The sequence below is a fragment of the Molossus molossus genome, unplaced genomic scaffold (assembly GCF_014108415.1).
Source record: "Molossus molossus isolate mMolMol1 unplaced genomic scaffold, mMolMol1.p scaffold_m16_p_28, whole genome shotgun sequence".
In the NCBI taxonomy this organism is placed as follows: Eukaryota; Metazoa; Chordata; class Mammalia; order Chiroptera; family Molossidae; genus Molossus; species Molossus molossus.
The window spans coordinates 832,733-858,008 of NW_023425364.1; the positions used below are offsets into that span (position 1 = coordinate 832,733).

General features: G+C 57.8%; 1 protein-coding gene across 1 annotated transcript in view; it reads left to right on the top strand.

Moving 5' to 3' along the window:
• PEMT (phosphatidylethanolamine N-methyltransferase) overlaps positions 1-25,276 on the top strand; it is a 79,472-nt gene that overhangs the window by 50,121 nt on the left and 4,075 nt on the right. The window contains exons 3-4 of the mRNA XM_036278419.1: positions 15,944-16,059; positions 24,377-24,522. Of these exons, the coding sequence (XP_036134312.1) occupies positions 15,944-16,059; positions 24,377-24,522 (262 nt within the window). The remainder of the gene's footprint in view (positions 1-15,943; positions 16,060-24,376; positions 24,523-25,276) is intronic.

The window sequence follows — 25,276 nt, forward strand, 5'->3', positions numbered from 1 at the left end:
CAGAGAAGACGGCTGGGCTCCTCCTCATAGCGCCCCATGCTGGATGCAACCTATGTACCGACAGAGGGGGACGTACGGGGTGGGGGGAGAGGGGGCTGTACAGGCAGAGGGGGACGCAAAGCAGAAGGGGAGGCACACAGGCAGAGGGGGATGCACAGACGGGCATAAGCAGAGGGGGGTACGCACAGACGGGGACGCACAGAGGGGGATGCACAGATGGGGACGCACGGACAGAGGGGGACGCACAGCCGCTCCGTCGCGGGCACTGTCGTGTACTCCCACAGCCGCTCCGTCGCGGGCACTGCCGTGTACCCCCACAGCCGCTCCGTCCTGGGCACTGCCGTGTACCCTTACAGCCGCTCCGTTGCGGGTACTGCTGTGTACCCCCACAGCCAGCTCTGACCCCCCCCCAGGGACACCCGCCCCTCGGGTGGGCTGTGCTGTGCATTTCATTTTTAAAATGCTGTGAGTTTGACACACACACGGGCTACCAGTTGTGACCTCTGTCTGAACCCAGGATGCTGTCCCAAGGGTGCCAGGAGCAGAGCCCTGGAGAGTGCCAGGGCGGAGTGTGTGCCCGGCGCGGGCTGCAGGCACCCACCTCTGGGGCACTGGAGCTGCCTCCTCCAGGGCCGGGCCGGCCCAGGGCGGCGGCCAGAGGCTTCCGAGGCCTCCCCGCGTGTTGAGTGGGTCTGAAGTGAAGCACCCAGCGCAGGCTGCGGAGCCAAGGACTGCGGAGTGCCGGTCTCCTCTGCCCCGGCCGGCGGGGGCGGGCTGCCCACCACGGGAGGCCAGCGAGGGGTACTCCTCAGCTGTATGTTGAGGGACTCGGTGAGGCAGCAGACACGCAGCTGATTGGTGGCAGCCGCGCCCCCATGGCACCATCCCTTCCATTCCAGTTTCCCTGTCTCAGACACAGGCAGAGGCAGAGGCGGCTGGAGGAAGAGCCGCCTGGGCGGGCCGGGCGGGCTGCAGGCGGCCATGGGCTCTCAGGTTCAGCTTTCATTGAGATGGCGTTTGTTGTTGATCTGAAATTCATACTCCCCTGGGGGAGTCGCATTTATCTGCAACCTAACAGGAAGGGACTTGGGCCTGGGTAGGCGAGGGTCAGGCAAGTTCCCCTCCCTGGAGACTGGAAATGGAAGTCTCCAGGGAGCCGGGGGCAGGGATCCTTCGCCTGCGGGACAGTGGGGGGAGGAAATTGGCCTTGGAGCCCCAGCCCCGGCAGACAGCGCTGCAGGTACGCGCTCCCGAGCCCAGCTGCCCAGGTGAGGCCGGCGCTCAGCCCCGTGGATCCCGTGAGGAGAGGCTTACTGATGGAGAGCCTGCGGAAGCGGATGCTCAAGTCCATCTCATGAGAGCCTGTTTTCCAGGGAAGGGGAAGGGGAGGGTGGGGCACGGGGTGGGCACTGTCTGGGACAGGCAGGCCAGCAGAGGGGTCCGAGGAGGGGCTCAGACTCTCTCAGTCCCTTTGCCCCTGGGGGACCAGCGGGTCTGCGTCCAGTTCTGGAGCCGTGACTCTGGGCACACTGCCCCAGCTCCTCCCGGACAAGGGTGCTCGCCGCCCGCAGACACCCGCGGAGTTCCTAGTCCCTCAGCTCATTAGCCCAGGTCCTGGCGGGAGCTGTGAGCCCGAAGGCCGCCTGGGAGGGGGGCATTTCACCGTTACTCCCCCTTTTCTGCAGACCCCTCCATCTGGGGGGAAGAGGGCAGCTGCGTTCTGGTTCAGCCAAGGGGGGGTTCGTCTCCCCATTGTGGCCCTCTTACCTGGTTCTTACAGTCTCACATGTCTGCCTCTCCCCGACAGTCGCGGAGCCCTGGGGGCATTTTGGGTGTTCAGTTCACAAGCAGAGACCACGGTGATGGTAGAAGCAGCAGCAGCCAGGGTACCTGCACCCCAAGTAATGACCCGTCCGGGCCGGTACGGCTGCCTGTCAAGGCTGGGTGACAGGCTCAGACTCCCGGGGTCCCTGGTCCCAGCGTCCCCGATGATGTCATCAGGGATTCACACAGCTGTGAACAGCCCAAGCTCGAGCTGTTGTGACGGTTTCTGTGAAGTTCACAGCTGGGCATCAGTTATCCCTCAAATCCTTGTGCCGTGTAAAGCAGTCCCGGGAAAGTCTCCGAGACCGGTCTTCAGGTCAGCCAGGGCCCTCTCCAGGGGTCTTCTCTGGAGATGGAACACCTTGGCGAGAACAGGAATGCAGAGTATGGGACGCGGAGATTTCTGTGTACGTCTAGAACTCCGTGAATGAGAGGGTGCACACACAGCGTAATTATTTCCGTCGCTAACTGAGGTGTATCAGGTAGGTCTGATCAGTTTCACATTTCTCCTGTGTAAGGAGAAGAGAACGGGCCCTGCGGCGTTCCGGGGGCCCTGGGGACAGCCCAAAGCCATCTCCCGCTTACGAAATTGTCTTTTAAAAAAGTTGAACCCTGGGAAGGTTGTCAAACATACTTGCTCCAAAAAATCATACATCATTATGAAATCATATTAAATTATTCACCTACCCGAAGCGGTAGCGAAAGGTGTCGACCATGTGTACATGTTGGTGACACTTGTGTTCTCGGGACGAGAGCTGGCTTCCCAGGTGCCGAGGGCCTGGTCCTGACACGCCGACTCCCGTGTCTTCCTGGGCAGAGACGTAAATAACATCGTATCTGGAGCCGAGTACATGATGGAAACAACTTTTTTTTTTATCCTCACCTAAGGACATTTTTGCATTTATCTTCAGATAGAGCGGGAGGGAGAAAGAGAGAGAAACATCAACGTGAGAGAGACACATCAAGTGGCTGCCACCCGCACAACCCCAACTGGGGCCGGGGACAAACTGCAACCGAGGTGCATGCCCTTAGCGGGAACCGAACCCGGGACTCTCTGGTCTGCGGGCTGACGCTCTAACTGCTGAGCCAAACTGGCCAGGGCGGAAACAACTTTTTAACAGAGTAAAAAAGAACCAAACTCTGATTCTGCCTCAGCTCACTTTTGATATTTAAATTTGCTTACTTATGTTATTTAGGTTAACTGTACCTAAGACTTCCTCTCAGTTCCTTTCACACACGTCCTGCAGCTCGCTAGTCCCTCGTGGTTCCCTCCTTATTCAGAAATCAGCAGCTTCAGAACAAACCCGTCTTCTGATTTCCTCAGAAATGCTTCTCCATACCTCCTGTCTCCTGCCACAAAAAACATAATTTCTTTCCATCTTTTTTTTTTTTTTCCCTGACCTGAGGATATCTTTCCATTTATCTTTAGATAGTGTGAGAGAGGGAGGGAGAGAGAGAGAGAAACATCGAGGTGAGAGGGACACATCGACTGGTTGCCTCCCGCACGACCCAACCAGGGCCGGGGAGGAACCGCAACCGAGGTATGTGCCCTTGGTCGGAATTAAACTCGCCACTCTGGTCTGCGGGCTGATGCTCTAACCATTGAGCAAAACCGGCCAGGGCAGTTTCTTTCCTTCTTAATTAGGATTCTTAACTCTTAGAAACCTTAATTACTATTGGCAACTAAAAAGTAAGCAATTAGAACTTTTTGGATTGCCAATTTTCTGAATAGGTGTCACGACCTTTAGAAACACAGGCTCCTTCATTGGCAAATACACTCCCGCTTTCAAGAGACACTTTTAGTAAAATACAAGGCGTATTCATCAGCAGATCTCAATTTATCTTTTAGTTTTCCTGTACTAAGAAGCCAAAAGTAGGTGAACTTAGATGACTCTACTAATGTTTCAGCATTTCATGTTATTTTGGATATCACATATTCAGTAATTTTTTTAACCACTCCATTTAACATAGTAAAACTTGGAAGCTTTGAGTTACCAGATTTTGGAAAACTCTTAAGCACATATAATCATATAACAGAATTAGTACCGAAAAGTTTTATCAGCAACATTTTATTTTATATCTGTTTACCAGTTCTTAATAACTCTGTGAGATTTCAAAGTGGATTATTACCCAGGCTGTTTTATTGACAAGTTTGTAACAGAGATAAGGACTGATTTCCGTGAACCCAGGGAAAAATGTATTTAATGTTAATAACTCTAAAAGACACCTCTATTTAACCAAACTTAAATCCAGCTTTAGTATCAATATTTTCCTAGGTTGTACGATTCCGAAAAGTATTTGGGTTAGCTTCTATTATATTTCTTAATTTATGTAAGCACGTGAGTCTTTTAAGCCAGCAGTTCTCAACCTGTAGGTCGCGACCCCTTTGGGGGTCGAATGACCCTTTCACAGGGGTCGCCTAAGACATAACAGTAGCAAGATTACAGTTATGAAGTAGCAACGAAAATAATTTTCTGGTTGGGGGTCCCCACAACATGAGGAGCTGTATTAGAGGGTCGCAGTATCACGAAGGTTGAGAACCACTGTCTTAAGCCAATAAATATTACAACCTAGTAACATCGTCTGGAAAACACCGCACACATCACAAACAGGTCAAAACCTACGCCAAATCGCTAAGCATTGCAGGAAAGACCCCACGTTTTCCACTGGCCCTCGACAGGACGAAGGGAGCTGGAGGAGGACGGCGAGGAGAGAGGGGCATTTCCCCGCTCCGGTTTCCAGCGCCGTGGTTTCGTCTCGGCCTCACGCTGTGGGCCTGGCCCACTCCCCAGACCCGCCTGGTAGGAAGGCCTGGGGGGTGCTGAGACCTGTTTTGTAACCATCAGGTTAGAAAGACCGACTTCCAATTTTGCTAAATTTCTGATCCGCTATCAAATCCTTTGAAACCTGTTCAAATGTTGCAGTCCTCATAAACTTATGAAAACGTCCACCTTGTTGGGAAATCTCTCGCTTTCTCTCTGCCTTTTTCAGTTCTCTTGTTAATTAACCGAATGTCTGTCCTTATCAGCACCTGCAAGACCCAAGGAGCCAAGTAGCAAATTCAAAAGGTTTCGGACTAGTCACATGTTTGAGAATTCTCACGTAAGCCGTTGTCTGTCTTAAGCCAGCTCAGTGCTGCCAACCAGCAACACCATTGGGGGTGGGATCACACCCTGTCCAGAACTAGGACATAGACCAGATCTCAGACCTTTTGGTGGGATCACACCCTGTCCAGAACTAAACATAGACCAGATCTCAGACCTTTCGGTGGGAACACACCCTGTCCAGAACTAGGACATAGACCAGATCTCAGACCTTTCGGTGGGAACACACCCTGTCCAGAACTAAACATAGACCAGATCTCAGACCTTTCGGTGGGATCACACCCTGTCCAGAACTAAACATAGACCAGATCTCAGACCTTTCGGTGGGATCACACCCTGTCCAGAACTAAACATAGACCAGATCTCAGACCTTTCGGTGGGATCACACCCTGTCCAGAACTAAACATAGACCAGATCTCAGACCTTGCGGTGGGATCACACCCTGTCCAGAACTAAACATAGACCAGATCTCAGACCTTGCGGTGGGATCACACCCTGTCCAGAACTAGGACATAGACCAGATCTCAGACCTTTCGGTGGGATCACACCCTGTCCAGAACTAAACATAGACCAGATCTCAGACCTTTCGGTGGGATCACACCCTGTCCAGAACTAGGACATAGACCAGATCTCAGACCTTTCGGTGGGATCACACCCTGTCCAGAACTAAACATAGACCAGATCTCAGACCTTCCGGTGGGATCACACCCTGTCCAGAACTAAACATAGACCAGATCTCAGACCTTGCGGTGGGATCACACCCTGTCCAGAACTAAACATAGACCAGATCTCAGACCTTGCGGTGGGATCACACCCTGTCCAGAACTAGGACATAGACCAGATCTCAGACCTTTCGGTGGGATCACACTCTGTCCAGAACTAGGACATAGACCAGATCTCAGACCTTATGGTGGGATCACACCCTGTCCAGAACTAAACATAGACCAGATCTCACACCTTTCGGTGGGATCACACCCTGTCCAGAACTAAACATTGACCAGATCTCACACCTTTCGGTGGGATCACACCCTGTCCAGAACTAAACATAGACCAGATCTCACACCTTTCGGTGGGATCACACCCTGTCCAGAACTAAACATAGACCAGATCTCACACCTTGCGGTGGGATCACACCCTGTCCAGAACTAAACATAGACCAGATCTCACACCTTTCGGTGGGATCACACCCTGTCCAGAACTAAACATAGACCAGATCTCACACCTTTCGGTGGGAACACACCCTGTCCAGAACTAAACATAGACCAGATCTCAGACCTTGCGGTGGGATCACACCCTGTCCAGAACTAAACATACCCAGATCTCAGACCTTGCGGTGGGATCACACCCTGTCCAGAACTAGGACATAGACCAGATCTCAGACCTTGCGGTGGGATCACACCCTATCCAGAACTAAACATAGACCAGATCTCAGACCTTTCGGTGGGATCACACCCTGTCCAGAACTAGGACATAGACCAGATCTCAGACCTTTCGGTGGGATCACACTCTGTCCAGAACTAAACATAGACCAGATCTCAGACCTTATGGTGGGATCACACCCTGTCCAGAACTAAACATAGACCAGATCTCACACCTTTCGGTGGGATCACATCCTGTCCAGAACTAAACATTGACCAGATCTCACACCTTTCGGTGGGATCACACCCTGTCCAGAACTAAACATAGATCAGATCTCACACCTTTCGGTGGGATCACACCCTGTCCAGAACTAAACATAGACCAGATCTCACACCTTTCGGTGGGATCACACCCTGTCCAGAACTAAACATAGACCAGATCTCAGACCTTTCGGTGGGATCACACCCTGTCCAGAACTAAACATAGACCAGATCTCAGACCTTTCGGTGGGATCACACCCTGTCCAGAACTAAACATAGACCAGATCTCAGACCTTTCGGTGGGATCACACCCTGTCCAGAACTAAACATAGACCAGATCTCAGACCTTTCGGTGGGATCACACCCTGTCCAGAACTAAACATAGACCAGATCTCAGACCTTTCGGTGGGATCACACCCTGTCCAGAACTAAACATAGACCAGATCTCAGACCTTTCGGTGGGATCACACCCTGTCCAGAACTAAACATAGACCAGATCTCACACCTTTCGGTGGGAACACACCCTGTCCAGAACTAAACATTGACCAGATCTCAGACCTTTCGGTCGGATCACACCCTGTCCAGAACTAGGAACACAGACCGAGATCTCAGACCTTTCATTTCAAAATGCAATTTAAAACCCAGAGGGGCTTGGCTCAGCTGGCAAATTCCCATGCAGGAACTCCTCTGAAACCCTTGTGGAAGGATGAGGACCAGGAAAGTTGGGGAGCTCAGGGTGAAAAAACAAATGGCTTCAGGTAGCCTGAGCACAAGGCCGGGTCTGGTACCTGTAGGGCGGTGGGGGAGTGAGAGGAAGCCCAGACACACACTGCAGCTCACCTCCGCCAGCAAGGGGAGAGGAGACCTCAGGGCCACACTGAGACACACACTTCAGACACACTCAGCAAGGGACACGGCAGGGGACACGTTTCACATTCAAACGGCAAAATGAGGAAATGCAGAGACATCGGTTCGCAAACCAGGCACAAGCCCTACAAGGATGGCTCTCTCCAGCAGGGTACCCCAAACAAATGCGAGGGGAACGAAGTTACTGTGAGGTACACACTGGCTGACTTAGCCTACTTCTGACTGGAGCCTTGGCTCACAGGGAGACCCCACACAAGTGGGTGGAGTCCAGCGTCCTGGCCCAGGGAGGCCCCCCAGTGCAGGTGGCTTTGTCCCAGGGGAGGGAAACCCCTTGGTTGAACCTGAACCCAGCTGCCCTCTATCCCCCCAGATGGAGGGGTCCGCAGAAAAGGGGGAGTAACGGTGAAATGCCCCCCTCCCAGGCGGCCTTCGGGCTCACAGCTCCCGCCAGGACCTGGGCTAATGAGCTGAGGGACTAGGAACTCCGCGGGTGTCTGCGGGCGGCGAGCACCCTTGTCCGGGAGGAGCTGGGGCAGTGTGCCCAGAGTCACGGCTCCAGAACTGGACGCAGACCCGCTGGTCCCCCAGGGGCAAAGGGACTGAGAGAGTCTGAGCCCCTCCTCGGACCCCTCTGCTGGCCTGCCTGTCCCAGACAGTGCCCACCCCGTGCCCCGCCCTCCCCCTCCCTCGAAAATAGAGACCCCTGGTTTCCAGGCTCTCATAAGATGGACTTGAGCATCCGTTACCCCATATTCTCTGTCAGTAAACCTCTCTTCACCGAATCTGAGGGACTGAGCGCCGGCCTCGAAGCACCCGGTGAGCCCGGTGAGCCTGCACCTGCAGCCCGGGCCCTTCACAGGGGCCCTGCCCTCCCCTCCCCGCAGCCCGGGCCCTTCACAGGGGCCCTGCCCTCTCTTCCCCGCAGCCCGGGTCCTTCACAGGGGCCCTGCCCTCCCCTCCCCGCAGCCCGGGCCCTTCACAGGGGCCCTGCCCTCCCCTCCCCGCAGCCCGGGCCCTTCACAGGGGCCCTGCCCTCCCCTCCCCGCAGGCCCGGGCCCTTCACAGGGGCCCTGCCCTCCCCTCCCCGCAGCCCGGGCCCTTCACAGGGGCCCTGCCCTCCCCTCCCCGCAGCCCGGGCCCTTCACAGGGGCCCTGCCCTCCCCTCCCCGCAGCCCGGGCCCTTCACAGGGGCCCTGCCCTCCTCCCCGCAGCCCGGGCCCTTCACAGGGGCCCTGCCCTCCTCCCCGCAGCCCGGGCCCTTCACAGGGGCCCTGCCCTCCTCCCCGCAGCCCGGGCCCTTCACAGGGGCCCTGCCCTCCTCCCCGCAGCCCGGGCCCTTCACAGGGGCCCTGCCCTCCCCTCCCCGCAGCCCGGGCCCTTCACAGGGGCCCTGCCCTCCTCCCCGCAGCCCGGGCCTTCACAGGGCCCTGCCCTCCCCTCCCCGCAGCCCGGGCCCTTCACAGGGGCCCTGCCCTCTCCTCCCCGAAGCCCGGGCCCTTCACAGGGGCCCTGCCCTCCCCTCCCCGCAGCCTGGGCCAGCCCCCATCTTTGTTATATTGCTCTGAAAGTGCATTTATCACCCACCCTTTCCGGGGGTGGGGCGGGGGCCCTGCTGGGAGGCTGAGTGGCCCCTAAGAGCCTTGGAGGAAAGCTGCTTAGGGCCCGGGCTTGCTTGGCTGCTCCGAGTTTTGCGTGGCTGCAGAACAGGCTACCCTCGGGCTGTGCCGCGCCCGGAGAGGCTGTGCCCAGAGTGTTCTGGGGCTGGGTACGGCCGTTCACAGGCGTGCTCCTTGGACACATCTGGTAGACCTCATTGGAACAAGAAAGACCCTCTTCAGGGCACCGGTGGGGCACCTGTGGTCCAGAGCACGGAGTCCGTCAGGGCACAACCACTGGCAGCTGTCCCCTCTGTCCCTCCAGCCGTAAAACTCAGCGTGCAGTAGAAGGCACACATTGTAGGTTCTCAGTTTGATGAGTCTTGACGAATGTCTGTGCTGTGTCACTGATGCCGGAGGGGAGCGTCCCCAAGGGGGACTCAGGCAGCCACGAGGTTCTTGCCGTGAGCCAGATACGAGGCTCCAGGGGAGGCGTGTGTGCTGAGCAGGAAAAGCCGCCCGCAGGCAGTGGCCGACTCCTCACAGAGCAGGAAGAGAGACCCCCACCGTCTCTAGAGGCTGAGCTTCTATCTGTTGGTTGTTTCCATGGAAAATTGCTGGTATGAGGACTTCTGGTCAGTGGCCGGCAGGTAAACACGGTATCGCCTCCGCCCACAACCACATCAAAATGACAGCTAAGCTACAGAACCAACATCCTTCAGAACCGCTTGACTCCCCGCTGAACGGAAGCCCTACAACTGCAAGATTGAAGAAGGAGCCACAGGGAGACTGGAAGGAGGGGCGGAGGCGGACAGGCTGGTCCCACACCCACGTGTGGCGGATAAAAATCAGGAGGGAGCCCTGGCTGGTGTGGCTCAGCGGTTAGAGCGTCAGCCTGTGGTCCAGAGAGACCTGGATTCGGTTCCCATTAAGGGCATGTACCTCAGTTGCAGTTTGTCTCCGGCCCTAGTTGGGTTGTGTGTGTGGGTGGCAACCAGTCAATGTGTCCCTTTCACGTCGATGTTTGTCTCTCTTTCTCTCTCTCCCTCCTACTCTATCTGAACAAAAAATGGAAAAATGCCCTCAAGTGAGGATTAAACAAAAAAAAATCAGGAGGGAGCCCTGGCTGTGTTGCTTGCAGTTAGAGCATTGGTCCTCGGACCCAATGGTTGTGGTTTGATTCCTGGTCAAGGGCACGTACCTGGGTTGTGGGTTTGATCTCTGGCCCCGGTAAGGGTCATGTGGGAGGCAACCAGTTCATGTGTCTCTCTCACGTTGATGTTTCTCTCTCTCTGCCTCCCTCTCTCCCTTCATTGTATCAAAAAATCAATGGAAAAAATATCCTTGGTTGAGTATAAAAAAAAATACCTCAGCTCTGAAGGTCCTCCCTGAGGAGTGAGGGGTCCCCGTCTCACACCAGGCGCCCCGCTCAGGGTTCCAGGGCCAGGAAGAGAATCCCCATCACTTCTGGCTGTAAAATCAGCAGGAACTGAGGCTGAGGCTGCTGAAGCCCCAGGCAGCTCCTCTTAAAGGGCCCTTGCATGGACTTACTCAGACTCACTCCCTCCAGGCTCCAGCGTGGAAGGGATGCAGCTTGAAAGGCACCAGAGACATATGGGGAAGAACTGAGCTGTTTGGCACTGGAGCGAGGGCTGGAGAGGCAGCTTTCTCCCGGAAAGGAAAGACGTGCTGGCAGAGGCCGTTGTCCCTTTGGTGAGCCCTTCCCCCACAGGGCAGGCAGACGGGCACCATATCTGGGACTCCAGCAACCTGGCTCACACTGTTTGCCTCACCCTGGTGATTCCCTGAGGCCCTGCCCCACCCAAGCTGTTTCCAGTGGCTTTACCATAAGATTGGCCTGTCTGGGCGCGTGCTTCGAATTTTCCTAAATTCTCTCAAACAAGCAGCATCTGGCCTCAGCCAGCCCCATACCTCTCACTAAGTGGTCCCAGGCCTGGCACTAGAAGCAGCAGGACTTGGTTCACAACTTGGCTTTGCCTGGGCACCTCCAAGCCCAGCACAAGAAGCAGCCACCTGCGGATCACTTTGTAGCTTATGCCGGGTGGCCCCGGTAGAACACAGGCAGTGGCTGACTTTGCCCCAGAGCCAACACACCCCCAGTAGACAGCTTTAGACCATGTCAAAGAACCACCACCCAACCACCTCCACAAGTGACACACTCAAAGAATGGACTCAGTGGGTGCCAGAGCCCTGCTGAAGTAAGTTTTGCTCTGTGTGCTGGGCTCAGGACAGCTGATCCTCCAAGGTAGTCAGAGGCCAGTGGTCAGTGGGCACAGCCAGTCCTTGCAGCTGATCAGCCTGAGTAAATCCCTCCCATTGATGAGCCAATAGCAATCAAGACTCAATTACAACAGAAGGGTGTACAGTCCATACGAGGGTGCACCTTGAGGGCCTGTTGGGTGACCAGGGAGGCTGTGCCACTGGACCCTGCAGGACATCTACAACAATAGGCCACCCTACGAAGCCTACGAGACATAGCAACCCTATCTAATACATAGAAACAAACAGGGAAGCAGCCAAAATGAGGAGACAAAGAAACATGTCCCAAATGAAACAGAATAAAACTCCAGGAAAAGAACTAAATGAAATGGAGATAAGCAATCTAACAGATGCAGAGTTCAAAACATTGGTTATAAGGATGCTCAATGAATTTAGTGAGGGCCTCAAGAGCATTAAAAAGGGCCAGTCAGAAATGAAGGAGGCACCAACTGAAATAAAGAATAATTTACAGGGCTCTGTCTGGTTTTGCTCAGTGGTTAGAGCATCAGCCTTCGGACCAGAGAGCCCCGGGTTCAGTTCCCACTAAGGGCACATACCTCAGTTGCAGTTTGTCCCCGGCCCCCGGTTGGGGTCGTGTGGGTGACAGCCACTTGATGTTTCTCTCTCTCTTCCTCTCTCCCTCTCATTCTATCTGAAGATAAATGCAAAAATGTCCCTGGGTGAGGATAAAAAAAAAAAAAAGAATAATTTACAGGGAATCAACAGTAGAGTAGGTGAAGCTGAGAAGCAAACCATCGATTTGGAATACAAGGAAGCAAAAAACACCCAATCAGAACAGCAAAAAGAAAAAAGAATAAAAAAAAATGAGCATAGTGGAAAGAGCCTCTGGGACAACTTCATGCGTACCCACATCCACATCATGAGGGTGCCAGAAGGAAAAGAGAGAGCAAGAAATGGAAAACCTGTTTGAAAAAATAATGACAGAAAATGAGTGTTGTCTCAAGTGGCCGGAGCAGCTTCACTTTATTTGACTGTAGTTGATCTGTGTGGTTCTCATGCCCTCTCCTATATTGCGACCACCACCCTGATCAAGACAAAGAACGTTTCCTTCTGCAAGATTCTCTCATGGCCCTCCCCAGTCAGCCTCCCACCAGCCTGCAGCCCTTGCCCCAGCCACTGCTCTCTGATTGCTGTCAGTGTGGGGCTCCTGCCTCTTTGGAACTTCATGTAAATGGACTTAGACAGACTGCATCTGCATCCTTTGGCTCAGCATAATGTTGATGACGACTGTGCCTTTGTACTGCTGATGGAATTCCACCGTGCGGATGGGCCGCACTGCCCCCTCTGTGAGCAGGTGGCTGGTCTCGGAGAGGCAGAGCCATCAGCAGAAGCACAGAGCACTGCCTTCTCCCACTTCAGCTCCTGTCACAGCTGGACAGACTGCTCCAGACAGCAGCCTTGGCTTCCCCACGCAAGGAGGACAGTGGGCAGGTCTGGCTGGGTCTGTCAGCCGGGCGTCAGAGTCCCCATCTTGCGCTCCTTGGACGCCGGGCTGCAGGAGGGTCTCAGGCCTCTCAGGTGTAAGGTCATGACACCTCATGTAATTCCTGGCAGGCTTCACTGTCCCTTTGAAAAGCATTACCCCACCAACTGGCAGGGAAAATCAATGGACTTTGAAGCTGTAACTTAAAATGACAGTAGGAATAAGGTGGGCCAAGGACAAGGGAAGAAGAGGGGCCTCCGGGCAGAGCCTGCAGAGAAGGAGCCCTGCTGGGGTAGGAGCCCGAGGGCTCGTCCTCCCATGTAGACAAAGCTAATACCATTCTCCCCCAGACCTGTTTGAGGGTTCGTTGAGCTCAAGTGAAAGGACTTTGAACTGTTAGGTGCTGAATCAATGGCTGCTGTCATTCTTACTGTTAGCATCTTGGGCTCTTAGACTGAGGCTGACCCGCTCTTCCCCAGAGCTCCCTCGCCTGTCTGCTCCTGCCCTTGGGTCTGTTGATGTTTCCTTTGCTGTGCAGGAGCTTTTTAGTTTGATGGGGTGCCACTTGTTTATTTTTGGTTGCCTTTGCTTTTGGTGTCAAATCCAAAAAACTCATCACCAAGGTGGATGTCAAGGAGTCTACTGCCTATGTTTTCTTCTAGGAGTTTTATGGTTTCAGGTCTCAGGTTCTCATCTTTGATCCGTTTGACTTGCTTTTTGTGTGTGGTGTAAGAAAGGGGCCCAGTTTTATTCTTTTGCATGTGGCTGACCAATTTTCCCAGTACCATTAATTGAAGATTGTATATTCTTGGTTCCTGTATCATAAATTAATTGACCCATATATGTGTGGGCTTATTTCTGGGCTCTCTTCTGGTCCATTATCTGTGTCTGATTTTATACCACTACCAAACTGTTTGGATTATTATAGCTCTGTAATTTAGTTTGAAGCCAGGGAGTGTGATGGTTTCATGGTTCCATATGAATTGTAGGACTGTTTGTTCTGTTTCTGTGAAAATGCCGTTGGAGCCCTGGCCAGTTTGGCTCAGCGGTTAGAGGGTCGGCCTTCGGTCCAGAGAGACCCGGGTTCGGTTCCCGCTAAGGGCACGTACCTCGGTTGCAGTTTGTCCCCGGCCCTGGTTGGTTGTGCGGGTGGCAGCCACTCGATGTGTCCCTTTCACATTGATGTTTCTTTCTCCCTCCTACTCTATCTGAACAAAAAATGGAAAAATGTCCTCGGGTGAGGATAAAAAAAAAAGAAAATGCCGTTGGAATTTTTATCAGAATTGCATTGAATCTATAGATTGCTTGGTGTAGTATGGACATTTTAACAATATTCTTCTAATACATGAGCATGGAATATTTGTGTCTTCCTCAATTTCTTTCAACAGGGTCTTACAGTTTCCATGCAAGGGTCTTTCATCGAGGTTAAATTTATTCCTAGGTATTTTATGTTGTGATACAATTGTAAATGGGATTGTTTTCTTCATTTCTCTTTCTGATAGTTCACTATTAGCGTATGGAAGTGCACCAGGTTTTTGTATATTGATATTATATCCTGCAAGTTTACTGATTTTTTATTAATTCTAACTTTTTTTTTTTTTGGTGGAGTCTTGAGGGTTTTCTATATATAATATCTTGTCATCTACAAATAGTGAGAGTTCTACTTCTTCCTTTCTGATTTGGAGGCCCTTTATTTCTTTTTCTTGCCTAATTGCTTTGGCTAGGACTTCCAATGTTATTTTGAATAAAAGTGAAGAGAGTGGGCATCCCTATCTTGTTCCTGGTCTCACAGGAAAAGCGTTCAGCTTTTCACCATTGAGTGTGATATTAGCTGTGGGTTTGTCATATATGGTCTTTGTTATGTTGAGGTACTTTTCTCTACACCTGCTTCCTTGAGATTTTATCATAAATAGTTAAACATAAATAAGCACAGACTTACCATATGACCCAACAATTCTACTTCCAAGAGATGTGAAAACATGTTGACCCAAATAAGTAAAAGAAACCAGAGTCAAAAGTTACATATTGTGTGGTTCTGTTTTATGAAACTTCCAGAACAGGCAGAAAGTAGGTCAGGGGCTGGCGGGGGGTGGAGAGTGATAGTGATGGTCATGGGGTTTCTGTGTAGGCTGGTGGGAATGTTCTGGAATTAGACCACAGTGATGGTTGTACAGCTAAACCACTTTGAAATTTTATTTCAATTTTTTTTTAAAAAGGCCAGAGTATGAGGTCTGTGACCCTGGGCCCCACAGGGCCATGTGTATGCCACTGGGCCTCTCGAGCCCTCACCCTCCCTCTTTCTGATGCCAACTACCCGCAGGGCCAGCAGGGCCACCTGCCTGGGGCCAAGCACAGGGCCTGTTCACCTTCTGGGAGGATGGGCCACAGGGCCAAGCACAAGCCAGTTGAGGGGAGGCCCAGGAGGCACCTGGCTCACTTCTGCTTTTTATACATTTCACCCCAGCCCGGCCTGTTACTTACAGAAAATCTGAGGACAGGCGTGTGATGGAGCCGTGTGTGATAGAGCCGTGTGCAACAGCCATGTGCGACAGAGCTGTGTGTGATGAAGCTGTGTGTGATGGAGCCGTGTATGACAAAGCCATGTGATAAAGCTGTGTGTAATGAAGCTGTGTGATGGAGCTGTGCGACGGAGCCGTGTGTGATGGAGCTGTGCGACGGAGCCGTGTGTGATGGAGCCGTGTGTGATGAAGCTGTGTGTGATGAAGCTGTGTGATGGAGCCGTATGTGACAAAGCCATGTGATAAAGCTGTGTGTAATGAAGCTGTGTGATGGAGCTGTGCGACGGAGCCGTGTGTGATGGAGCCATGTGTGATGGAGCCATGTGTGATGGAGCTGTGTATAACAGAGCTGTGTGTGACAGAGTCGTGTGATGGAGTCATGTGATAAAGCTGTGTGATGGAGCCATGTGATGGAGCCATGTGATGGGCCTAGGCCTGCAGGAATGGCTGCTTAGGGAGTCTCTCTCTGCGTCCTGAGGTTTCGAGGTGTTTGGGCAGAGGTCGCCTCCAGCAGGACTTGTGGTCCACCCAGACGACTCAGGATGTGTGGACACCCCTGAGGAGCTGCCCCGTTGTCTCCCTTGGAATCGGAGCCTCGGGGCCTTGGGGCAGAGAGGCCTGTGACCACCCCACCCTCACCTCGGTCTCCCCCAGCACGCCTCTCACAATGCTTTTTTCTCTCCCTGTTCAGGTTGCAAGATGGGAACACAAAACCCGGAAGCTGAGCCGAGCCTTGGGCTCCCCCTACCTGGGCTGCTATGCGCTGGGTGGGGTCATCCTGCTGCTGAATGTCTTGCGCTCCCACTGGTAAGACTGCCCCCCGCCCAGCTGGCTGCCCTGCGGGCATCAGGACCTCTGAGTGTGGCGTGGCTGCTGCTGGGGGGTTGGGTCCATCAGGACATGGGAGTGTGGTTTCGGGATGCACTGGGGACGCAGCTCTCTGAGGCCTGGTGCCACAGCATCACCCCCCCTTCTGGGCCATTAGACTCCTGTAAAAGGGTCCTTGGGAGGGGACAGCGCCGCCTGCCTGGGACTCCTGCACGGAGGACAAGGCCTGAGTGGCGCAGTGTGTAGACAGGCCTGTGCCCCGTGGCCATCAGGCTGCCTGTCTTCTGGCGAGGGGTGCGTATCTCAGGGGTCTCGGCAGGGCCTGTGGGGCCTGCTCTGGGTGAATGACATGGAGATGTACCCCAGAGGTTTGACTCCCTGCACAGGGGCCGGGCCTTGGCTCTCTGCCCCAGGGAGCGTCTCACGGCTGTAGTGTTCAGGAAGAGCAGGGTCCCACTGTGCAGAGAGAAGAGGTGTGTTCCGGTTTTACAGCTCACAGGGGAGGACATCTAGAGGGGGAGGATGGGGCCCTCTGCCCACCCCCGCCATGGGGAGGGGACCCTCGGGCTGACCCCCCGGCTGGGAGCCTCAGGGCCACCCTCTGAACCCAGGCACCCCTCCCAGGGCTGGGGGAGACGGACAGGAGTGGTGAGGCTAGGGAAGGGCACTGAGCTGGGGAGGCCTCCTGGGCACGGGGACCACCACAGGACCACGCACCGCTGGGAACGGGCTCCCAGCCCGTGAGCAGTCTGGCCTGGGGCTGTGCAGAGCTTCCCGTCTGCTCCCTGAGTCACCACCACGAGCACGGGCCTGGGCAGCCTCCTGCCTGCAGCACCCAGAGTCACTGCAGCCCTTTGGGGTGGTGTTGGAGCCCATGCGGGAGCCGGAGGAAACCCAGCTGACCCCGCTGTCCTGACCCATCGTGTTGGCCCTTCCCAGGGGCTTCTCTGGCTCAGTGCCTTTTTTTGGTTTTGGTTTTCCTTCATTGATTTTAGAGAGAGAGGAAGGGAGAGGGAGAGAGAGAGATAGAAACATCGATGAGAGAGAACACTGACTGGCCGCCTCCTGCATGCCCCCCCCTGGGGATCAGGCCCACAACCTGGGCATGTGCCCTGACCAAGAATTGAACTGGTGACCTCTTGGTGCATGGTCAACACTCGACCACTGAGCCACACCGGGCCTAGGAGGCATTTTTGTTCGTGTCCTGACTCTCCCTGCTCAGTCCGGCCTACACCGGGACCCTCCCCCTCTCCCTCCATCCAGGTCCTTTCTCTGCATGGCCTGTAGCTGTGCTGTTGGGGGTCAAAGCAGCCGACCCTGCCTGGCCCCAGCTTCCCCTGCAGTGAGGACACCAGACTCCTCACCTGGCCCGGCTCATCCTGGTCACCTCCCTGCACCCCCATGGCAGGGCCTCTGCCCCACTCCCCTCCTGCCGCATCAGCCTTAAAGTCCTTGTGTGGCTGACAGCAGGCTCCAGGAGGGTCAAGGTGGTGTGTGTCCCGTGAGCCACACCATCCCCGGAGGTGACCGCTGGCTCTGCCCAGCGGGGAGCAGTGCCCATGAAGGATACAGGCAGAGAGGCCTGGGCCCGCACGGAGCCCAACTGACTACCGACCTTTAGAGAGATCACGGGATGGCCGGGAACCTGGGAGGCCCCATCACGGTCTCTCAGAATGGGAGTGCTCAGTGTGTCAACACCTACTCACTGCTCACCCCGCCTCCCCCCGCCCTGCCGTCTGTGCCCACGGTGCCAGCCTACAGCTCTCTCCTGAAGGAAGGGAGGGCCCTGCCCTGGACAGGCTGCATCCACCCTGCCCCCTGCAGCTGACCAGCGGGAGAAGCCTGTCCTGACAGGGCTGGTGAGGTGGGCGCTGGGCGTGGCCCCGACTTCCTGGTCTGGAGGGCAGGCGTCGAGCCTCAAGGTGCCTGAGCAGACGGGCTCCAGTGTGCGGCCCCCTTCCTTCTGACAGGAGCAGGGCCCATGTCACTACGGTGGGCCAGTGCTGAGGGCGCCTCTCCCGCTGCCTGGCCCGCACTGCCCCCGGACGCTCACGGTCCCCCTGCCTGGCCCGCACTGCCCCGGACGCTCACGGTCCCCCTGCCTGGCCCGCACTGCCCCCGGACGCTCACGGTCCCCCTGCCTGGCCCGCACTGCCCCGGACGCTCACGGTCCCCCTGCCTGGCCCGCACTGCCCCCGTCCCCCTGCCTGGCCCGCACTGCCCCCGGACGCTCACGGTCCCCCTGCCTGGCCCGCACTGCCCCGGACGCTCACGGTCCCCCTGCCTGGCCCGCACTGCCCCGGACGCTCACGGTCCCCCTGCCTGGCCCGCACTGCCCCGGACGCTCACGGTCCCCCTGCCTGGCCCGCACTGCCCCGGACGCTCACGGTCCCCCTGCCTGGCCCGCACTGCCCCGGACGCTCACGGCCCCCCTGCCTGGCCCGCACTGCCCCGGACGCTCACGGTCCCCCTGCCTGGCCCGCACTGCCCCGGACGCTCACGGGCCCCCCGCCTGGCCCGCACTGCCCCGGACGCTCACGGTCCCCCTGCCTGGCCCGCACTGCCCCCGGACGCTCACGGTCCCCCTGCCTGGCTCGCACTGCCCCCGTCCCCCTGCCTGGCCCGCACTGCCCCCGGACGCTCACGGTCCCCCTGCCTGGCCCGCACTGCCCCGGACGCTCGCGGTCCCCCTGCCTGGCCCGCACTGCCCCGGACGCTCGCGGTCCCCCTGCCTGGCCCGCACTGCCCCGGACGCTCACGGTCCCCCTGCCTGGCCCGCACTGCCCCGGACGCTCACAGGCAGGACTAGCTCTCTCTCCGCTTCAGATCAGCAGGTGGCCCCGGGTCCCGCTCTGTGCTGCCTGCCTGAGCCTGGGCTGCGTTCACGGCTGACACCTTGGGGACTCCGAGTGCGTCCTGTGGACACGGGCTCCTGCCCCAGCTTCTCGCCCCTCCTCCAGGACGCTGCAGGGCCCCGCTGGGGTCCTAGTGTGTTCGCAGTTCAGTGCCATTCAGTGCACCCACAGTGTGCGGCCACTTTTGTCTGCTTCCAGAACTTTCCACCTCACACATAACCCCAAACCCGTTAAGTGGTGACCCTGTCCCCACCCCGCCCCTTCCCCCAGCCCTTGGAACAGACTGTTTTCTGTCCTGTGGACTCGTCTGTTAGGACAATCCAACATGTCTGTTCTTTCCGTGGGCCCCGCGCTCGCTCGTAAAGGTGGGGACACACCTGTCCAGACTGCAGGGCATCCGGCCCGCCGGGCATGAGGCTGGGGCATAGAGGTTGCGGCGGGTACAGAGGGGCAGGGCCGGGCAGCCAGCTGGCTGGTCCCCTGGAGGCCGCTACCCCAGACCAGTGAAGGATAGGGGGCGTGTCCTAGGCACAGCTGGCCTGGTTGCAGCCCGGGGGCCTGGAGCCACTGTCCACTGTGAGTCTGTTGGGCTGGCACTGGGTGGACAGCCCAGCAGGGCCTGGGTTTGGCAGGACTGCACTGTACCCTCAGTGCCCAGACAGCAGCCCCGGGGCAGGTGCAGAGTGCTGGGGCACCAGAGCCCTGTGCCCGCTGGTTGCCTGGTGGAGCTGTGTGGGGGCAGTGTCAGACCCGCGGGGCCTTGGGGAATGGGGAGTGCGGGGGAGGGGTGAGGGCAGGCAGCTCCCACCCCTGTGCCCTACGGGCGGTGGGCATGTTCCTGGGGTGGGGAGCAGACTTCCCGCGCCCTCTGGGTACCCGCAGCTGGGTGCCACATCAGCTGGGGGCTCTCTTCCCGAGGCTGTGGACCAGCCACTGCTTTGCCCCCTGCCTGGCGGGACCTGCCCACAGGATGTCGTCGTGAAGGGGTGAGTGCGCGGCCAGAGAGTGGGGTGGGCCCCCACAGGCTTGGCAGGGGTGGGGGACGCAGTCCCTGTGGCTCCCAGGCCCCTGCGGCTCCCTGGTCGCCACCCCCCCAGCATGGAAGTGTTGGGGGGTCTTACTTCCCTCTCTGACCTCCAGTCCCTCCTGTGAAAGCCCCCCCCCCTCCCGCCATCTCCTCAGTCAACTGGGTTAGCTGACTGGGGACCCCAGTACGTGTGTACGGGGTGACCCCTAAGGCGGGGGCTGGGCGGGCTTGGGCTCGCCCGAGTGGGGGCGGGGCAGGGGCGGGGCTTAGCTGTGCGCGCGGGGAAGGGCTGTGCCGAAGGGGTGGCTGGGCGGCTCCGTTTTACCTCTGCAGCTGGGGCTGCTGGGCGTTCGCCTTGAGGAAGGGCCTTGGTCGCGGGGTCTGCGGAGGTCTGCGGGGGTCTGCGGGGGTCTGCGGGCCGGGGCCACGGAGGCCGGGCCGGGCGCCCGCGTGTGCCAGGACTCCCGGGCGGTGCAGCCTGGTTCCCGGATTTCAGGGGACCGCGCACAGCCTGAAGTCACACTGCTGACCAAAAGCTCAATTTAAGTTTTAAAAATAGAACCCTGACCCACAAATGGGCCTGCCCCCCTCTCCCACCGCATGTGGACTGTTTCTGAGGGAAATTGCCTCTGGTTCTGACTTCACTCTCGCGGACGCATGCCTTCAGAGCTGCTGGTTCCCTCGCTGACTCCCGAGTGGAGTGGAATGTGCCCTCCGGCGGAGGGGGACTGGAATGGCACAGGTCGCCTGGCTGGCCATCCACGCCATCCCTGCACCTGCCACGGGCCATGGCCGCGTGTGCGCCTGGCCTCCCTTCTCTTCCGAGAGGCCCCAGTGAGCCCCAGGAGCGCTCTGCGGGGAGCCGGACACCAAGGTGCTCCCAGGACCCTCTCCCCCCGCGGTGAGGGATGGAAGGGGCGGCAGGGGGACCGAGGCCCCATCACGGGCCCTAGATCTGCCCTTTGTCAGGAATCTCCGTCTGCTTCTAGCCAGATGCTTTTCCCGTGAAGCCACCCCAGGTGGGCCACTTTGGGTGTAGCCGTGGGAGCGAGGCCCCTTCATCTGGCCCTGCTGCTCGGCTGGGCTGGGACTTGGCCTGCAGCCTGGACAGGGCCTGGATGGGCCTCGAACCCTGGTGGGGAGCTGGGCAGGCCGTATGAGCAGGATGCCGAGGCCCCCGGGGCCCCAAATCGGCTCCATTCTGGGCAGTGCCCGGTCTCCCCACTCTGCTCCTCCTCCCCAGCAGAACACACCGGGCTTCTCACCACAGCTTCTCACCACAGGCCGGGCTCCTCTGCAGGCCTCCCCGCTGGAATGCCCTGCCTGCCCACCCCTCCCCCACCGGCGACTTTCTTCCGTCACATCTCAGCTTGGGCCTCACTGTGGCCCCGGGAACCCCCATTCTGCATCCCTGGCGTCACCGTGGCTCTGTCCTTTCCACTGTCCACAGTCCCGTGGCCAAGCTTGGCACTGCCCATGCTCAGCAGCATGGGCACAGCTGCCCCGAGCAGCTCCGCACGGGCACATGGCAGCCACTCCATCTGGAGCCCAGCCCTGCTCTGCCCGGAGCCCGCAGCCCTTTCACTAGTGGCCGCGTGCCCCAGAGAGCCCGTGGCAGATGGCCCATTGCCCTCGGTCTGGGCTGGGAGTCTGCCCAGGCAGGAGGACTAGGTGTGGGGGGTGGGGGAGGTCACCCCAGCCCTCGAGAGCAGGGAGGCGCGTGTACCGCTCTCATTCTCTCTCCGGCGTGGTTCTCTATGCGGGGAAGCCAAGGATCCAGGGCCCGCGGCCTCTCTGTGCCCCGCTCCGTGTGCAGACAGGAGAGGTGGGGAGATGTTGGGCTGGGTGCCAAAACTGCCTGCTCTGTGGCCCAGCTGCTGGGGCTGCTTGGCTGCAGGTTACTGGGAAGTCAGGTGCAGGCATGGGGGGGCGGGGCGGGGTGACCTGCTCCAACACCGGGTGTGTGTGACACTGAGCCAGTCCCACCGTCAGCCTGTAGCTGCAGGGTGACCCCGCGCCCTGGCAGCAGAAGGGCTGGGGGTGGGGCGGCATGACCACAGCCAGGGGTGCCCTGACACATGCCTCTGTGTGACAGGGCACTGAGCAGGCTTCTGCGCCTGGTGTCCTGTGACTCATTCACAGGCCTTTCCCTGCTCGGGGCGGGGGGGGGGAGGCGGGTGCTGATGATGTGCGTGGTGACCCCGCAGCCTGGAGGGGACCAGGTGCCAGGAGGTACCTGGGAAGGAAAAGCAGCCTCTGCTCTCTAAGCTGAAGGCAGTTGGAGGAAAGGGCTCCAGGAAGGAGGTTTTGAGCTTAGCAGAAGGATAGTTTTATGACTGTGAACTTACAAGTGCAATAAATAAAGGTGATGAGTTTGTTCTGCTCACACGAGCCTGGCAAACAGGTGCTTTATGATGGATGGATGGACGGATGGATGGATGGATGGGTGGGTAGAAGAGGGGTGGGGGGTGGGTAGAAGAGGGGTGGGGGGTGGATAGAAGAGGGGTGGGTAGAAGAGGGGTGGGGGCGTAGAAGAGGGGTGGGGGGGTGGATAGAAGAGGGGTGGGTAGAGGATGGACAAATGGGTGGTGATAGAGGACATACGGATGGGTGGGAGGATGGATGGGTGGATGGAGGACACACGGATGGGTGGATGGATGGATGGGTGGATGGAGGATACACAGATGGGTGGGTAGCAGGATGGATGGATGGATGGATGGATGGATGGGTAGATGGAGGACACACAGATGGGTGGGTAGGAGGATGGATGGGTAGATGGAGGACACACGGATGGGTGGGTAGGAGGATGGATGGGTAGATGGAGGACACACAGATGGGTGGGTAGGAGGATGGATGGATGGATGGGTGGATGGAGGATACACAGATGGGTGGGTGGGAGGATGGATGGATGGATGGATGGATGGGTAGATGGAGGACACACAGATGGGTGGGTGGGAGGATGGATGGGTGGATGGAGGACACACAGGTGGGTGGGAGGATGGATGGATGGATGGATGGATGGGTAGATGGAGGACACACAGATGGGTGGGTAGGAGGATGGATGGATGGATGGGTGGATGGAGGACACACAGATGGGTGGGTGGGAGGATGGATGGGTGGGTGGATGGATGGGTGGATGGAGGACACACAGATGGGTGGGTAGGAGGATGGATCGGTGGATGGAGGACACACAGGTGGGTGGGTGGATGGATGGATGGATGGATGGATGGGTAGATGGAGGACACACAGGTGGGTGGGTGGGTGGATGGATGGATGGATGGATGGGTAGATGGAGGACACACAGGTGGGTGGGTGGGAGGATGGATGGATGGATGGATGGGTAGATGGAGGACACACAGGTGGGTGGGTGGGAGGATGGATGGGTGGATGGGTGGATGGAGGACACACAGATGGGTGGGTAGGAGGATTGTGGGTGGGTGGACAGAGAGCTGCCCTGCTAGGAATGTGTGGTACAAAGTGAGGGTTGAGTGGCTGTCCTGGTGAGGCCAGAGTGTCGTGTCTATGACCACGGGAATGGAAGGGTATGTGTGTGGCACATCATGGTTGTCCCCACACACCTGTGTCTGGAGAGGGCCCCTCTCAGCAGTGCCTGCTCCCTAGGGAGGCAGACCCCAACCCTTGCTCCTCCGCATCACCAGGTGCCGGCCGGTCCCTTTGCCCGAGCTGCACCCAGCCTTCTGGTCTTCAGGAGCCTGTTGGAGAACCTGTCTCAGAGCCAACAACATAGTCACGCCTTGTGGCCATACACTTGCCCTTTGACAAGGCCTTCCATGGCTCAGCCCCAGAGGAAACTGTTGGGCATTTCAGGTGTGAAGGGAAGGTCACAGGATCTCTGAGGTGTCACTTGGGATGTGGCCAGTGTCGTACAGGGGCCCAGGAGGCTGCAGAAGGGACTTCAGGGCACGGATGGAGGGGCACCATGACCAGGTGATCCACGCCAGGTGCGGGGCAAGCATGTCTAATTTCAGAGGTTCGCTTTCTTCCACAGTCTGGTGGCCAGCAGGCCAAGGTGAGAGCTTGCAAACCACCAGTCTTTGGGCTGAATCCACCCTGCTGACATGCACAGAATCCAAAATAGTTTTCATTGATGGCTAGTTTAAACAAGGAGGAAACTCCGTCTACAGGTTAGGGTTCCTGACTTCTCCTGAAAACCCAAACAGTCTGGCAGGCCTGGCCCCATTTGCATCACTGTCCTCATGGCAGCAGGGAGCTGGGGTTCGGGGCGCCCTTGAGGGGGACAGTGCTCTCCTGGTGCCTGCACCCCACCTGCAGCCACTTCAGGCACTGAGTTTGAGACCCTGCGCTGGTACTCGGGGGGCCACAGGGTTGTGGGGGGAAGGGTGGCAGCCTCGTGTTCACAGCAGTGACCCTCACCTCCGCCCGCTGCCCGCAGCTTCACACAGGCCATGCTGAACCAGCCCACGACGGACAGCCTCCAGGACCCCTCGGCCCGCTGGCTGGGCCTCGCGCTCCTGGGCGTCGGCTGCCTGCTGGTTCTCTCCAGCTTCTTTGCGCTGGGCTTCACCGGGACCTTCCTAGGTGAGACCCCGAGAGTGGGGTGGGGGTGCCTGAGCTGACCCATTAGGGTCCAGGGAAGGAGCAGGGGTGGCCGAATGCCCTGCCTTCTGTGATGTCTGCATGGGGTGTGGGGCAGTGCCCCGCCCCAGGACCAGCTTGTCCATGGGTGCTCAGGGGGCGGGGCTCGGCTCAGGGGGCGGGGCTCGGCTCAGGGGCAGGGCTCGGCTCGGGGGCGGGGCTCGGCTCGGGGGCGGGGCTCGGCTCAGGGGGGGGCTCGGCTCGGGGGCGGGGCTCGGCTCAGGGGGCGGGGCTCGGCTCAGAAGGCGAGCTCAGCTCGGGGTGGGGCTCGGCTCAGGGGCAGGGCTCAGATGAGGGGGCGGGGCTCAGCTCAGAAGGCGCGCTCAGCTCGGGGTGGGGCTTGGTTCAGGGCGGGCTCAGATCAGGGGGCGGGGCTCGGCTTAGGAGGTGGGCCCAGCCCTCACCCAGCTGTGTGGTGGCCGGGCCAGGCCGGCTCTGGTCTGCTGTGTTTGGTCCATAGCTGGGGCTGGAGCAGGTCTGGTGATTTGGCTGGGAGCTCATGCTGGCCTGGCCAGAATTCCTCCTGACATCAGTGACTCCTAGCAACTCAGAAGCCCAGGGAGGGAGCAGCAAGGGCAAGGGGAGCCCTCCCAGCAGGCAGTGGGACATGGAGGTGCCTGGCTCACCAGTGGGCTGGGTCAGGGGTTCTTGGGCCCTCCTCCCCTCTGTGTCCCCGCCGGCTGTGGGGACACGCTCA